We start from the raw sequence: 17,731 nt of genomic DNA on the forward strand, positions 1-17,731 counted from the left end.
CGCCGAAGAGTAACCCACCCAGAACCATTCCCTTACCCCATATTTACCCCTGCTTAACGCACCTAACACGATGGGCAACTTAGCATGGCCAATTCACCCTGACCTGCATGAGGAAACCGGAGCACCCAAAGGAAACCCACGCAGACACTGGGAGAATGTGCAAACTCCACACAGACAGTCGCCCGAGGGTGGAAACGAGCCCAGGTGGCAGTGCTAACCACTGATCCACCTTAAGTGACCCTACTTCAGAAAAGATGTTCAGGTTAGGTGGATTGGCCATGCTAAATTGTCCCCTAGTGTCCAGAGATGTGTAGGCTAGGCTGACTAGCCATGGGAAATGCAAGGTTATGGGGATAGGGTAGGAATCTGGGTGGGATTATCTTCCGAGGGTCAGTGCAGTCTTATTGGGCTGAATAACCTCTTTCCACACTGTAGGAATTCTATACATCCACTGTTTGTCATCTAATAGTAGTGTGGATCAGGTTAGAATCCGGTCATGATAACATTATGGTTGTATAGGTTACTGGTGCTCACCTCAAATCACTAGACCAATAAGACTATTTTGCCAAGCTCCTATAAAATCATCATTATTTATTCCAGTCTTAAGTTAATAAGTCTCTCGTAATGCTGAGTGGTAGGATTTTGATTGTATTTAGCAGTGTTCTTATAGTAAGACGAGAATTACATATTGAATGTTTAGATTAGGAAGTTAACTTTCTCCATTGGAATCTCAGACTTGAATTTGGAAACGTTTCTGCTAATCCTGTCATATAGTCAATATGAGTGGGTGGATTTTTCCCGGTCTTTACTCTGGATGTGCTGCAGTGTCAGCATTTCCAATGTTTGCACTCGCTCACAGAGCTGCAGTTCCGTGGGAGGTGTGTCCGTTTGAAGACTGGACAAGGCAAGGTTGACATGAGCTCAGATGCGGCTAAGTTGAGGCTATGTAGCTTCATGGAGGTTAGTTGGGGTTACAATGATAGGTGTCAAATTTCTGGGGAAACTTCAGTGACACAAACTGAGCCTTTTAAGAAGGATCCACAGTTATGTGGAGCTTTTCATAGACACCCCAGTCATCTGAAAATACAATAAAGTATTTTTTGAGGTGAAATAATTTTTGTAGTATCACCATTCGGCCCATCAAGTCCACACTGAGCTTCCCTCCCAGACCCACCCCACTATCCTATCCCTGTAACCCTGCATTTCCCATGGCCAATCCACCTAACCTGCATATCTTTGGACGGTGGGAGGAAACACACACAGATATATGGAGAACATGAAAACTCTATACAGACGGTCACCCGAGGCTGGAATCGAACCCAGGTCCCTGGCACTGTGAGGCAGCAGTGCTAACCACTGAGTCACCATACCATCCTTGGAAGGTAGGAAACATCCCAAGAGCTCGTGATAATGATCAGATAATCTGGTTGTGAGTGGAAATATTGACTCAGTGTTGGTGAGAGGTCCCCTCTTCTTCTTCAAACAGAATCATAGAATCCCTACAGTGCAGATGGAGGCCATTCAGCCCATTGAGTCTGCACCAACTCTCCAATGGAGCATTCCCCCCTCATCCCCCATCTCCATAACTCCACATTTATCTTGGCTAATCCACTGACTTTGCACACAACAGGGAATTTACACTGGTATTGTGTGCTTCTCTATCCAGCACATCTAGTAAGTAAAGAAAGACATACAATTATAAAATGGCGTTGAGAGTGTGGTGCTGGAAAAGCACAACAGGTCAGACAGCATCCAAGAAACAGGAGAATCAGCATTTCGGGCTAGAGTCCTTCATCAGGAATTATAAAATGACCTCAGGATGATCACCCTGCACCCAAGGAAAGTGCAACAGATGGTGGTTAGCCAGGTAGGAGAGAGTCAATCTTCAGAATTTCATAGAATCCCTACAGTGTGGAAAAAGGCCATTCAGCCCATCAAGTCTGCACCAATCCTCTGCGCTGCATTTCGCCCAGATGTAGACCCCCACCTTTTCCCACATTTAGCATGGCACCTCCACCTGACCTGCACATCTTTGGATTGTGGGAGGAAACCGGAGCACCCGGAGGAAGCCCACGCAGACACGGGGAGAGTGTACAAACTCCACACTTACACCTGAGGCAGGAATCAAAGCTGGGACCCTGGCGCTGTGAGGCAGTAGTGTTAACCACTGAGACACCCTTTATTTTTAGAAGTGTTATAGAATCTTTTATTTCCACCAAAGCCTGTAGATCGGGGCTTGGGTTTGACATCTTATCCAAAAGACAGCACACCCAATACAGCAACTGTCCCTCAGCACTGCATTGAGAATGTCGCTTGTGGAGTGGGAGTAGCACCCAGAACCTCAGAGACGAGAGAGTGTATTGAACTATGGCATACTGTACTCTAGCACTGGGTTGTTCAACCAGATGCCATAGTGGGAAGATGGAGGAATTGGCTGTTTTTTTATTTGTTCACAGGACTTGAGCATAACAAGGTGGATCAACATTTATTGCCCATCCCTAATTGCCCAGAGGACAGTTAAGATTCAACCACCTTGTTGTGGATCTGGAGTCACATGTAGGCCCAGACCAGCTAATGATGCTTGGTCGTCGTTGGTTCCCTTTCACCCTGATCAGATTATTTGTTGAATTCAACTTTCACCACTGACCACAGTAATATTTGAATGTAGAGGATTAGTCTGGATGACTAATCCAGTGACCCTTACCACTGCACCACCATCCTCCTTTTTCTGAAAGAATTACGTCAACAGGGTAAGCAGGGCGAGGGTAGATCCTGTGCCTTTCAGGAATATTGTCTTATGGAACTGACCCTTGTTGGAAATAATGATAGGCCATATCCTAGGATACCAATAAGAGGTTACGCATTTTTCTTGGCCTAATGCACAATCTAGTAATTGTTTGGGGGATGGTGATTTGCCTTATGTTTGAATATCTCCATCTCTGGGACTTGATGGGTTGCAGGGACTCTTGTTGTACTAGTAAGTATATTGGAAGTCCAAGTGAATAATGATCCAAATTGGGTATGGTCAGCAGGATAGGTGATGAGTGACGTAAAAGTGTGGACTTTATGCATTCATTATTACAATGGATTCAATTCCCGCACTGGCTGAGGTCACCAGAATGGACTCTATTTCTCAACCTGTCCCCTCACCTGAAGTGTTGTGAACTTCAAGTTAAACTACAACCAGATCTCTCTCTCTCTCTCTCTCTCTCTCTCTCTCCCTCTCCCTCCCTCTCTCTCTGTCTAATGGGAGAGCATCCCTATAGTCTGGTAAGAATATGATGACTTTTTGTTTACCTTTACACTAGTATTGTGTGGCTTTTCTATCCAGTGCACCCAAACAAATAAAGAGAGGCATGCAAATGTAAAATGGCTTCAGGATGATAGTCTGCTCCCAAGGGAAATGCAATGAATTAGCCAGGGACTTTTGTGTGGGCAGGGAGCAAAGAGCTAATTTTCAGAATCTGCTTTGCGTCTGAGTAGAATTTGGTTTGATATGATTTATTATTATCGCGTATACCTAGGTACAGTGGAAAGTTTTGTTTTGCGTGCAGTACAGGCAGATAATGCCGTACAAAGACCAGAGAGTGATAGAACGGAGTGAGGCACAGAAGATTACAGCTGCAGAGAAGGTGCACAAAAAAACAAGATCAATATTAGATTTGAAATTTGAGAGGTCCATTCAGAAGTCTAATAACAGCGGGGAAAAAGCTGTTCTTAAATCTGTTGGTACTTATGTTTAAGCCTCTGTGTCTTTTGCCCGATTGAAGAGTTTGGAAGAGATTATAACGGGGGGGGGGAGGTGGGTGGGGGCGTCTTTGATGATGTTGGCTGCCTTCCTAAGGCAACAAGATGGAGTCAATGGAGGAAGATTGGCTTGGCGTGATGTGTTGTAATTTGCTTGTAACTGCAACATATAGAGAAGCGAGACATAATCTTGCCCTTGGGGCTGTGGATTTATTGGTGATAAAGGCATAACTGGGTCTAAAGCAACATTTATTTGTTGCTGATCTCGACTTGTCTTTGAGAATATGAAAGCAAGCCAACATTTCGAGTTGCAGCGATCCTTATAATCCAAACAAAATGGGCAACCTCCTGATTCTAAGACTGCAGCACAATGGCCACTAAGACCTATCTCTTGCATTGTTTAGACTAAAAGCAATTGTGTTTTCTTGATGTTCCAGGGCTGAGTTTGGGAACAAAGCCATTGCCCTTAACTATCGAGACCTGGAGGGAGATATGGTGCGCATTGTAGACGACATGGATGTTGAATTGATGGTGTTGGAGGCCAAAGATCACTCGTGGATCCGAAAGCCCGATTCTGCCCCTTGGGTACTGCACGTGACCAGAAAGGATGATTTATCGGTGTACAACACAAATCCATGAGGCACATTTGCTAACGAATGTGTTTCTCTCAAGGGCCCTATGAATTTGTTCATTCTCAATGACCTATGCTAATTATTATTTGGGTCATCACCTCTTCTTTTCAAAGGAATTTAATTCTCCCTCATCTGTACTCTTGCTCACTTTCTTTTGGCTCATCTAATGTAGGAAGATGGAAAATTATCAGTTGAACCTTGTCTGATCACCAATGTTGGATTATGTTTGACAATCAGTGTTCTGTTTTTGAATATCTACAGATCCCTTGGGAGGGATTAGTGTCCATGACCTTGATTTTTAGCTCAGAGGCACATTCTGAAAAAAAGGTTGAGAGGGGATGCGAAAGAAAAACAGACTTTTTTTCCTCATTCTTGCATGAGTTGTGGGTGTTGCTGGCAAGACTAACATTTGATACCCATCCCGAATTACTTTTGAACATAATCACTTGCTCAGCCACTTCAGAGGGCACTTAAGAGTCAACAACATTGTGATTGCAACAGGAGTTTTGTGTAGGCCAGACCAGAGAATGAAAGTAGATTCCCTTCCCCCTAATAAAGAAAATAGGTTTTTGTGACATGCAACAATTAAACTAGTTTTATTGAACTTCAATTTTACTGCAGTGAGATTTGAACCCCACTCCCCAGGTCAATAACTTGGATCTCTAGGTTACCAGTCCAGTGATATTATCATAACACTGCCTACGTGGTCCATTGTAGTGCTGAATTTAACCACTTCCTCCTATTACGCACGATTCCAGCCACTGGCAGCCATTCAGGGGGTTAGGGTTGAGCTGAGAAATTGGTTTGAAGTAGCACTGACATTGGATTGTCCCTGGTGGCACATCCTTTGAGTGGCTCTTAATGAAAATCAGATGGAAGTGGGGTCAGAATTAGGTTATCTCACAGCCAGGGCTTTCCTCTGAGTTGTGCAATGGGATGAGGTGGAGGATGGGGAGGGGGGGTGTGCGTCAGGCTCACTCTCCCCTCCATCTCACTTTTCACCCACTCTCCACCTCATAGTGCACATTCCCTCACACACTCTCTATCACTCATCCCATTCAAGTCATGAACCATGTTGACTTTGAACTATATCACCATGGCTTCATTTGTCACTAGGTCAGAATCCTCAACTCTCTCCCTGACTGCACTGTGGGTGTACCTAACTGCTACAGCTCACCAGCGGCTTCTCAAGGGCAATAAGGGATATAAACAAATACTGGACGAGACAGCAAAGTCCCTGTCCCATGAAAGATTTATATTTTAAAAATCAAGTGGGCATTTTCAAGGTTTGTTTATTTCTCAATATTCTTTCTGAGTTTGAAACTCATGTGCAACCCCTAACCCCAACCCATCTGCTTTTTGTTTTAACATTCAGTCTTGCCTCATAACCCAGATCTCTCAAACATTAATGATCAACTTCTGTCTGTTCCCCAGCATTAGACAAACTCTCCTAATGCCTGAGAGGTGAACACAACCCTCACGGAACCATCGACTGAGCACAATACACTTTGGCTTGTACACTACACTTTAAAATCTTCAGTGCTACATTTTATTTCGTCTTTTTGACTGCTGTTTTTGAGGTGGCTGGGAATTGAGTCTACTATAACCCCTGAACCTCTTTCAGTTTCATTTAGAACTACTGTGCTCAGCTTTAACTGTGGGTGACTAGATAATTGATGACATTAAATTGATAACTGATCTTCCCTTCCAATGTGACTTATGCATTGTCGAACAACTAAGATGAACACTATTTGGTGGAGAGATGTGTGGCCAAGTATTTTAGTCTGCTAAATTTAAATGATTACAACTTACACCACACTGCAGTACAAATAGTTGTGACTTGATGTTTGCGTTCTTACATTTGTTCTGATGGAGTGCAGGACAAGAAGCTTGTCGCTCTTTCGAGAAAGGTTCAACATTTGTCCAACCTTGTAACTATTAAATTGGACAGTCTCTTGCACACATTGTCTTTCATTTCAATTCATTTGTGTAGGGGTGTAAAACTTGAGGGTGCCTTTCAAATGATATTCTTTTTGACTATTTATGTTAAGTTTCCCGAGAGATCATTTCCATCAAATTTGCCTTCTTGCATTCCAAGAAGTTATCGGTTTAAAGGTAAAGACATCATAGATTACAAGACCACGGGGCTACTGTCTCATTACAGAGAGACAATCGGTGGTGGTTTAACCTGAGGATTGCCATACCTTCAAGTGAGGGGAGAGATTCAGAAGGTAGGACCTTCATGGTAATCTCAGCCAGTGCAGGGATTGAACTCATGTGTTTGGCATCCTTCCATGTCATAAACCAGTTATCCAACCAATCAAGTCTCCAGTCCCCTTGCTTTAATTTTAATACAACTGTTCATTCAGCACAGGAGACAGTCAGAGTCAGACCTTTATTGCGCAGGGACCTCGTTCCTTTTCAACCAGTAAGATTTGTGGCAAGTAACATTTGTGCCACATAAATGCCAGGCAAAGTCTGGCTCCCACAAGACAGAATCCACCCATCTCTTCTTGACATTCAATGGTGCGACCATTAATAAATCCCCACTATCAACATCCTGGAGATTACCATTGGCCAGAAATTGAAATAAACTGGCCATATGCAAATTCTATGGCGACAAGGGCAAATCAAATGCCGGGAATCTAGCCACGAGTAACTTGCCTCCTGACTCCCCAAAACCTGTCCACCATCAACAAGGCACAGGTCAGGGAGTGTGATGGAATACTCCCCCTTGTCGGGACAGGTGCAGCTCCAGCAACATTTAAGAAGCTTGACACCATCCAGGACAAAGCAGCCCCCGCTTGACTTGAATTGAATTGAATTGAATTTATTGTCACGTGTACCGAGGCACAGTGAAAAGCTTTGTCTTGAGAGCAATACAGGCAGATCACAGAGTTAAGTAGCATAGCTAAGTAAATACTAGGTAAACAACAGCAAAAATAGAAACACAGGTACAGGCGAAGAATGACACTGTTCATGACCATTTGAGTGGCACCACATCCACAAGCCTCCATGCCCTCCTCCACTGACACTCAGAAGCAGCAGGGTGTACTATCTACAAGATGCACTGCAGAAATTCACCAAAGATCCTCAGACAGCACCTTCCAATCTCACAACCACTTCCATCTCGAAGGATGGGAGAAGCAGATACATGGGAAAAACACCCCATTCAAGGTCCCCCTTAAGCCACTCATCATCCTGACTTAGAAATATATCGCCAATCCTTCAATGTCACTGGGTCAAAGTCTTGAAACTCTCTTCTGAGCATCATTGTGGGTATCCCTACAGCCCAACGACTGCAGCGGTTCAAGAAGGCAGCTCACTAGTACCTCCTCAAGGAGTAACTCGGAACGGGCAATAAATGCTGGGCCCAGCCGGTGACTAGCAGTAACTGTTTATATTGCAAGTGAAAGAGGGGAATTTCAACAATGTAGTGTCAGTGAGAGAGGTTTTCACCGGCAGTACCTATGGCCTAATGCTTGAGAATACATTTTGTTTAAATTGAGAAGCTTAGTGGCGGGGTGATGGCCTATTGCAGAAATTGAACACTGCAAGAAGCAAATGGAATCATTGAATAGTTTTACCGTTTGGCCTGCTGAGCTAGGGCTTTTTGCTCGAGAAATTGAGCTGGACACCCCCCTCCCCCGCCTGCTATTTCCCCATAGCCCTGCAAATTTCTCTTCCTTCTGGATCTTACCCAATTTCTTTTTGAAAGCTGTGATTAAGTCTGACCTGACCACACTCTTAGGCAATGCGTAACAACATAAGACCATAAGAACCAGGAGGAGGAGTAGGCCATCTGGCCCATCGAGCCTGCTCCCCCATTTAATAAGATCATGACTGATCTTCTCATGGACTCAGCTCCACTTACCTGCTGACTCACCATAACCCTCAATCCCTTTTCAGTTCAACAATCTATCTCTCTTTGCCTTAAAACCATTCAATGAGCTAGCCTCAACTGCTTCCCTGGGCAGGGAACTCCACAGATTCACAACCCTTTGGGTGAAGACATTCCTCCTGAACTCAGTCCGAAACCTGCTCCCCTTTATTTTGAGGCTATGCCCCCTCGTTCTAATTCCACCCGCCAGTGGAAACAACCTCTTTACTCCTATTTTATTGATTCCCTTCATAATTTTATATGTTTCTATAAGATCCCCCCTCATTCTTCTGAATTCCAATGAATATAATCCCAGTCTACTCAGTCTCTCCTCATAAGCCAAACGTCTCAACCCCAGAGTCAACCTAGTGAACCTCCTCTGTACCCCCTCCATTGCCAGTACATCCTTTCTCAAGTAAGGAGACCAAACACTGCACACAATACTCCAGCTCCCTATACAACTGCAGCAAAATCTCTCTCTTTTTAAACTCCATCCCTCTAGAAATGAAGGACAATATCCTCAATCATAACCACTTGCTGTATAAGAAAGGCCTTCCCTTATGTCACCTTCGGTTCTTTTGCCAACAGGTACAGATTTGCCACGATCTCATTAACAGAAGAGGTTGGAGGGACTGAATGGCCTACGCCTGTACCTAAGTGCAGCTGCTCCAATAGCACTGTTTCTGCTTCCCCCATCCCCTAATAAATGCCTTGAGTGCTATGCACGTTTCCTGTAAGTGTTTTGATTACTTCCTGTCATGCTATTCTCTGCCGCACACTGTCAACAACACATCAGATGCACTCCATCTGGCTGTGAGCAATGCCACCGAGGGTCTACTGTTATTTATTCCAAAATGTTAAAATCACAGCCACGAGATTCTTCTGTTTTTCCATCATTTTCAACCACGAAAGAGACACATTCTCTCAGGATGGTTAAATGGTATGCATAGAGATCTAGAAACTAGCAGCAGCGGTAGGCCATTCGGCCCTTTAAGGGCCCCTCTGCCGTTCAGTATGAACATGGCTGATTATCCAACTCAGTCCCCTGTTCCTGCTTTCACCCCGTTCCCTTTGATCCCTATAGCTCTGAGAACTATGTCTAAGTTGTTGGATCTGTACACAAGGGATGTTCTCAGATGATTGTGTTTGTGGGCTTTCCCACCACTTGGTGGAGCACTGTATAAAATCAGAGTGTGCTGTCAAACCTCTATCCAGCAGCAATGCACACTTACAGTAAAGCAATATATATTTATCAATAAAGGTCAATGCAATACAGTAGTGCCCACCCCCACCCCGTACCCACAGAGAATATGTTCCATGACCTACTGCGGAAGACCAAAGCCGCGGATAGGTGTGAACCCATTCAATTAAATTGGAAATGTACCTTCCTGGCAGCCTTCTTGTCCCTGGTTCCAGAACGTTCCTAATAATAAATTACAGCCATGGTAAACCACGGGTAACTGAAATTGCGGAAAACGATTCCGCAGATACGGGGATCGCCCTGTACATTATACTTGGGAGGACGAATGACTGTTTGAATTTCTCTGTGGATCTTTTCTCCATGTTGTTAAATTATAGAATCCCTATAAGTGTGGAAGCAGGCCATTCAGCCCATTGAGTCCACACCAACTCTCCGAAGAGCATCCCACCCTGATCCAACCCCATACCCTATCCCTGTACTTCCCATAGGCGTGATGTGGAGGTGCCAGTGTTGGACTGGGGTGGACAAGTCAGAAGTCAAATGACACCAGGTTTCAGTCCAACAGGTTTATTTGAAATCACAAGCTTTTGGAGCGCTGCTCCTTCGTCTGATGGAAGCTTATGATTTTAAATAAACCTGTTGGACTGAAACCAGGTGTCATGTGACTTCTGATCTTGTTCACCCCAGTCCCACACCGGCACCTCCACATCAATGTAAAAGATCTAATAGTTTTATTGTGAGGAAAAACAGGGTAATTGGTGCCAGAATCTTGCCCAAAATGTATCCATTAAATAATCAATCTTTCCTTATAATCTGTGTCACATATGTTGCATCTTGCATGTGGGTTATGTTTCAAAATACATCCTCAATTTAAAATAAAACAGAAAGTTTTGGATAATCACCTCACCTCAGAGACATACCCATGTGATCTGGTTGCTATGGGGAGACCAAATGCCTGGATGTAGCCAGTAACAGGTTTGTAGCTCTCTCTATCCTTCAAGTGCAGTTCTTAGTTTCAACATCTTGTCTTTCGGGGAGCAAGTACCATTGCAGGATCAGTCCCTGGTCAACTAACAGTTTGAGTTAATCTCTTCTTTCAATATAAAGTGACAGTCTTAATTAGACCCTGTGATTAACAGTAATCCAGCCTTCAGGTTATGCAGTATGGCTTCGAGCCAAATTCCAGACTGAGCTATTAAAAAAAAAGGAGAAGTGGATATTTTGCGCCAGACCTGGCTCAGCTCAGCTCTGAGTCAGAGACTTGTGGTTCAAATCCCAACCCAGGTCTTAAAAACAAACATTACCACAGCTTGCAGTTTTCTGTCCTGAAGGGTTCTTTTGAATTATAATTGAAACTATTTTGTGGGCCTTGTGGGCCTCAATTTCGTTAACCAACATTTCTGATGGTACCTTATAAAGTACATTCTTAACATTCATGCAAATAATGTTACATTCCCTTTATCGACTGTTCCTGTTCCATCATCACAGAGTTAATTCAGGGAGTTGTCTCTTTCTGTGCTGTATGACTCGAATATTCCAGTCCATTGAGGTATACAAAATTATGAGAGGCATGGGTAGTGTAGGTCTAGAGAGTCCTTTCCCTATGGTAGATGGTGGCATTTGTATAAGGTGAGGAATAAATGGTATAGAGGGGATCGAGGAACCATTTTTCACCCAGAAGGTGATAGAAATATGGAACGTATTGCCTGAGAAGGTGGTAGAGACAGATAACCTCCCAACTTCTATCTTAAATGCTGTGAGAGTGTGCTGCAGCTGTACAGGACATTGGTGAGGCCACTTTTGGAATACTGCTTTCAATTCTGCTCTTCCTGCTGTAGGAAAGATATTGTTAAACTTGAAAGGGTTCAGAAAAGATTTGCAAGGATGTTGCCAAGATTGGAGGATTTGAGTTATAAGGAGAGGCTGAATAAGCTGGGGTTGTTTTCCCTGGAGCGTCAGAGGCTGAGGGGTGACCTTAAAGAAGTTTATAAAATCATGAGGGGCATGGATAGGGTGAATAGACAAGATTTTTTCCCCAGGTTAGAGGAGTCCTAAGCTAGATGGCATAGGTTTAAGGTGAGAGGGGAAAGATTTAAAAGGGACCTAAGGGGCAACGTTTTCACTCAGAGGGTGGTGTGTGTGTGGAATGAGCTGCCTGAGTAAGTGGTGGAGGCTAGTACAATGGGTACATGAATAGGAAGGCTTTAGAGAGATATGACCCAAGTGCTGACAAATGGGATTAGATTAATTTAGGATATCTGGTTCGCATGGACGAGTTGGACCGAAGCATTTGTTTCCGTGCTTTTCATCTCTATGACTCTATGTCTCTAAGCATCTGGATATGCACTTAGTTGCAGGGCATAGTATGTTATGGACCAAGTGTAGGGAAGTGGGATTAGTGTAGTTTGCTGTTTGCTGGGCAGCATCGATATGTTGGTCTGAAAGGCCTGTTTATATGCTGTATGACTCTCAATGACGGTGTTGAGGGAAATGCCATCTATTGGCAGAGATATTAAACTAGGGTTCATATTTGAAAGCTGCAAAACTGGGGGTGTCCCCAATATCCTGAGTGATCGTTTATCCCTCAGTTCACAAACACGAGGTCGGTAATTTGCTGAAAGCCTGCATCATCGTGTAAGCGGGAGACGGAATCTCTCATTGCCCACCATGATTGGCTCAGACTGTCGCATTATTCCAGCTACTGCGTCATCATAGCTTCTTTCCACTATTACAAAATGCTCGAAATTCCATTCCTCATTCGTGATTTGAAGCATCCCTCCAATGCAACCTGTGTTCGTGTGTCTTTAGGCTTTGGGAATCAGATGGAATTAGGCCGTTCGGCCCATCAACTCTACTTCACCATTCCGTTATGGCTAATATGTTTCTCAACCCCATTCTCCTGCCTTCTCTCTGTAACCTCTGCCCCGTTACTAATCAAGAACCCACCTCTCTCTGTCTTAAATATGCTCAACAGCTTGGTCTCCACGGCCCTCTGTGGCAATGAGTTCCACAGCTTCATCACTCTCCAGCTGAATAAATTCCTCCTCATCACAGTTCTAAAGGATCCTCCCTCACCCTGAGGCTGTGCCCCCGAGTCCTAGTCTCTCCTATTAGTGAAAAGGATCTTCACCTTGTTCACTCTGTCAGACCTCTCTCGAATTCTTAATGCAAACCCCCGCATCCTTCGAAACTCTAACAGGAATGGACCCAGAGTCCTCGACTGCTCAGGATCCCCAGGACCATCCTTGTAAACTTCCTTTGGACCCCTTCCAATGCTAACACATCCTTTCTTAGATAGGGGGCACAGTATGGAACGAACAGAACCTGACAGTGCAATAAGCCTCTTCCAAAAGCATCAAGTTCTCAATCAATTCATTAATGAGCCAGTCAATGGCTTCAATATCAGTTTGTCAGCTCAATTGGGTTTAGAGATAATCCCCTGAATTTTAAGTTGGGGGTACAGTGGGCTCGAGGGAGTCTTGTGATATGGTGGTAATATCCACACCCTGGCTCAGAAGGCCCAGTTTCAATCAAGTTCTACCAGCGCCAAAGATGACCGAGGCAGGTTAATTAAAAATATCAACAGTGCACTCCTTGTCTGATTCCCTCTGTGGCTCAGTTGCATATACAGAGGAACTTCTATTATCCGACAATCAATTATCCCAATTATGGGTTATTTGGCAAGTTTGCAAGGTCCCGATGCTTGGCTAAGCTGTGTTATCCGGCATCCAATTATCTGAACAAAATACTCCCCGCCTGTGTTGCTCGGATAATTGAGGTTCCTCTGTATTCTGCTTTTAAGAAATGTTTTGATGGGCCCCATGGTTTGAAACTAATGCCTAGTGTCAGTTTCATCAAGTCAGCCACATGTGTCCAAGAATAATTAAAGCAAGCTGAGGGGTGCTAGCCAAGAGTGCAGCATCCTGACAAGACGGACGCCAACAAAGGTCCTGAAAGGAAACTGGAGAAAGGAGTAATCAAGAAAGGTCGTTTGCAAATGGAAGACTGATTGTCACTTCCACTCAACTCATTAACTATCATTGGAATTGGAATTAGACAGAAAGGGTTCTGTTGATGAAAACATTACGTTCATCACCCTAATGAATCAACAAGGCTTAAAGTCTGACAATAACACAGGCTCTTGATTTTTAAACCACGTATTAAGGAGAAGGCTAACACTTTTATCATTTTTAACAAAAACAGTGTGCTGGATAAACTCAGCAGATCTGGCAGCATCTTTGGAGGGAGAGGGAGAGCTAACAGGGTGGCATGGTGGCTTACAGCGCCAGGGGCCTGGGTTCAATTCCAGCTTTGGGTGACTGTCTGTGTCGAGTTTCCATATTCTCCCTGTGTCTGATTTCCTCCCACAGTCCAAAGAAGTGCAGGTTAAGTGGATTGGCCATGGGAAATTGTCTGTAGTGTACAGACTAGGTGGGTTAGCTGTAGACTTATGGGGACAGGTTAAGAGTTTGGGTGGGATGCTCTTTGGAGGGTTGGTGTAGGCGTAATGGGCCAAATGGCCTGCTCCACAATGTAGGGATTCTAACATTTCATCAGAACCCTCATTTCTTATTAAAGTAATAATAACCCTTATTTATAATCCACGATGGTGAATGTAATAAGTTTAATGCCTGAAGTATTGTACATAGTTTCAGCCTCCATGCAAAAATGGATATCAAACCTATTGGAAAAAATGTGAAATGGATTTACAAAAATGATGCCAAAACTGAACAGTTACATGTATCAGGAAAGGCTAACGAGGCTGTGGTTATTTTTCTCAAGAAAGGAGAAATCTGAACTATGACGTAATTGAGATTTTTAAGATTTTGATGGGGGTGGTTTTTACTTGTGGACAATTTCAAAACAGAGGGATACGAGTAAAATATTCTTTGTATTTCCTTCTTGTTGCACTGTTGTTATCGACCAGACCAGACACCCTCAAGATATATTGTGAAGGTAACCTAGACCCTAACTTATATTATCTTAAAGGTAAATGAGAGGTGCTGTGTTCCAGCTGCAATTTGATTGGTCAAACTAATCAACATTAAGCAAAACACAATTTATTCAAATGCTATAGTTAAAACATACCAAAGAAAGAAGAACTTGGAACAGCTTAACTCTGTTGGAAAACTTAACACAATAATTGATACAGTAACAATAGATACAGTAGTTAATTATTACTAATTAACTTTTACGATATAGTAATATCCCCTAAACATACCCCTTGGTAAAAGGCAAATTCAGAAAAGAGATTGTTTCACATGCAGTTCTCTAATCCAGGAGGAAAGAACATCAAAAGACAATTCAAAGAGTGTGCAGCAACAGGGAGACATTCACTGCCTTCTAATCCTGCTGAGATCCCAGCAACAACTGCTGAAAGCTAATCTAAAAATCCTGGAACTGAGGGAGCTTGACGACACCCACTCAGACTGTTTCTATTGTTTCAACTTTTAAAAAAATGCAAGGCCTTACATGTTGTTTATGTTCTCATAGACTATTCTACACCTGCCCCCCAATTTCTCTTTTAAAATAAACCAGGACAAGATACACCTCTTAAAGCCAAAGTATTGTCACAGTGCATGGCCCCTTTAAGAGGACTGTGTGACTGAGTAGGTGTGCATCTTAAAAGGGATATTTATTAGAAGCTGACCATTTGTTTTGTTTTGTTCATGTTGTCCTATGAATTTTATTGTGAATTCTGCTTATTTGTTCCTTGCATTGTGAGTTCTAAAATGTTGTGCAAATTGTTACAGACCTGACTAAAACCCCCTCAAGTATATCCAGGAGATAGCCAAGACCCTCACTCTTGTCTTATTTAAAGGTAAGTGTAAGGTGCTGTGTTCCAGATGTATTTTGATTGGTTACACTAGTCAGTTTTAAGCAAAACACACTTTATTCTTACGCTACTGTTAAAATACAAACAAAAGAAAGAAGAAATGTTATAACTTTAACTCTATTGCAAAATCTAATAGAATAATTATTTATTTAACTACTGAACTGTGGCTGTTTCTAAAAGAGTAACATCCCATAAACATACCCTTGGCAAAGGTGAATTCATTAAAACAGATGTCTTACATGTGATACTGGTATAGAGAGAGAGAAAGAGAGGACCCCAGCTTTTAGCTGTAACAAAGAGAGACACCTTCCACACTCAGCTTCGAAACCCCAACAACTGCTGAAAGCTTAACTAAAAGCCTGGTTCAGTAGGAGCCTGGTTCAGTAGAAGCACCCAGTCAGGCTGCTTCTGTTGTTCCAACTTTAAAAAAAAACAAGGCTTAAAAGGCTGTTTACTTTATTGGCTTAGAAGAGACAGCTCAATACCTTTGTTGTAAGCTCTCTTCAAAAAGAAATACACCCCTTGTCATGAGATGCACAACATTTTTGCCATGAGGGAACATTTGTCAGAAGTGAAGATTCAAGTTACCTAAGTCTCTTTCTCTCATCAGAGAGAGAGAGAGAGACGATTGGTGATGAATTTCACCTGAGAGTTAGCATACCATAAAATCCCTACAGTGCGGAAGCAGGCCATTCATCCCTAACTCCACACCAACTCTCCAAAAAACATCCCACCCAGACTCTCCCCATCTGTGTAACCTTGCATTTCCCATGGCTAATTGACCTAACCTCCACAGACCTGGACACTATGGGTCATTTTAGCATGGCAATTCCATCCTGACCTGCACATCTTTGGACTGCGGGGAGAAACCGGAGCACCCAGAGGAAACCCACCCAGACACGGGGAGAATGTGCAAACTCCACACAGACAATCACCCGAGGGTGGAATCAAAGCCAGGTCCCTGACACAGTGAGGCAGCAGTGCTAACCATTAGCTCAGCTAGTGGGGTGATGTTGAGAGGTTAGATTGTTGAGGTCACCTTAGCTGGTGCAAGAGGTGAACCTGTGCTGTTGATATTACTCTGCATCCCAAAGCAGACAACCAGCCAACTGCCTGAACCCCACCCTCCAAACCATAAGTGTGGCGTAACCATGAACCTATCCAATATGAAAGAAACACTTTGGAGGAAGGTGAGACTGTGGAATTTGATACCCGCACCAGAGTAGTTCAGCTGAAGAATATACATAGATTTAAGGGAAAGCTATATAGGAATGTAATGGTGTGATTACATGTTGACGGGTGGGAAGAGGCTCATGGGAAAAGTAAATACCATCCCAGATATGTAGGGCTGAAAGGCTTGATAGTGAGTTGTAAACATTCCAGCTGCAGGTAATCAGTAACACAAGCACAGAACTGGTAAGAATTGCAATAAAAGTTAGTGTTTCTTCAGTGGCAGGTCAACCTGCATCATGAGTTAAAGATATTGTTCACTAAAGGGCATTGGCGTAACAGTTGGGTTTTTATAGCAATTTAATGATGGTCACCATGGTACCAGCTTTTGTGCCATCTGCTGAATTCAAAAGCACTATCTGCTATGGTGGAAATTAAATTCATATTTCATCATTGGGTTAAAGATTTAAAAAGGACCTGAGGAGCAATTTTCTTCACACAGAGGGTATGGAATGGATGGAATGAGCTGACAAAGGAAGTGGTAGCTACAGGTACAGCGAAAACATTTCAAAGTTACTTAGACAGGTACATGAATAGGAAAGGTTAAGGGGATATGCAGGCAAATGGGACTAGTTTAGTTTGCGGAACTTGATTGGCATGGAGGAGTTGGACTGAAGGGTCTCTTTCCGTGCTGTATGACTCTATGACTCTATCATTGCGTTTCGCTCTTAACTGCTCTCTGGGATTAGCAATAAATGTTGGCCTAGACTTCAGAACCATTGCCTCAGACAGCAGTTATCAGTGCACAGTGTGTCATCATATCGATGTAGAATATCAGATCCAATGGATGGAAGGGAAGTTGGCTTGTAATGGAGGGTTGGTTCTGCAGATGAAAAGGCCACGTCTGATTCAGAATCACCATGCCTTAGCCAAAGTAACTTGGAGTGAATTCAGTGAAGTCTTTGTGCTATTGCTGAAGACAATGAATGTGCCAGGTTCTAAAATTTTTCCATTGAGGTGAAAATTATCGTTGTACAAGTCTCTCATGAAACAGATTGGGCTACCTTATTTGGCATAAACCAGTGTTGTTTATCTTGCACATAACTAAATAGTGACTACTCACTCCCCCCAGTTAGCATTTTATACTTGGTGAATATGTTGATTGGTTTTGGGAGGACTTTTGGTCTATATATACATCAGGATCCATGGTGTATTCAAGGCACTACATAAATATAATTCCTTCTCAAATAACATCACTCAGTGAC

At 43.2% G+C, this 17,731-nt stretch overlaps 1 protein-coding gene across 1 annotated transcript in view; it reads left to right on the forward strand.

Moving 5' to 3' along the window:
* Positions 1-6,339, forward strand: part of ncf4 (neutrophil cytosolic factor 4) — an 80,305-nt gene extending 73,966 nt beyond the window's left edge. The window contains exon 10 of the mRNA XM_072588667.1: positions 4,185-6,339. Coding sequence (XP_072444768.1) covers positions 4,185-4,386 — 202 coding nt within the window. The 3' untranslated portion in view covers positions 4,387-6,339. The remainder of the gene's footprint in view (positions 1-4,184) is intronic.
* Positions 6,340-17,731: the final 11,392 nt, after the last annotated feature.

Source organism: Chiloscyllium punctatum, chromosome 18 (assembly GCF_047496795.1).
Source record: "Chiloscyllium punctatum isolate Juve2018m chromosome 18, sChiPun1.3, whole genome shotgun sequence".
NCBI classification, from domain to species: Eukaryota; Metazoa; Chordata; class Chondrichthyes; order Orectolobiformes; family Hemiscylliidae; genus Chiloscyllium; species Chiloscyllium punctatum.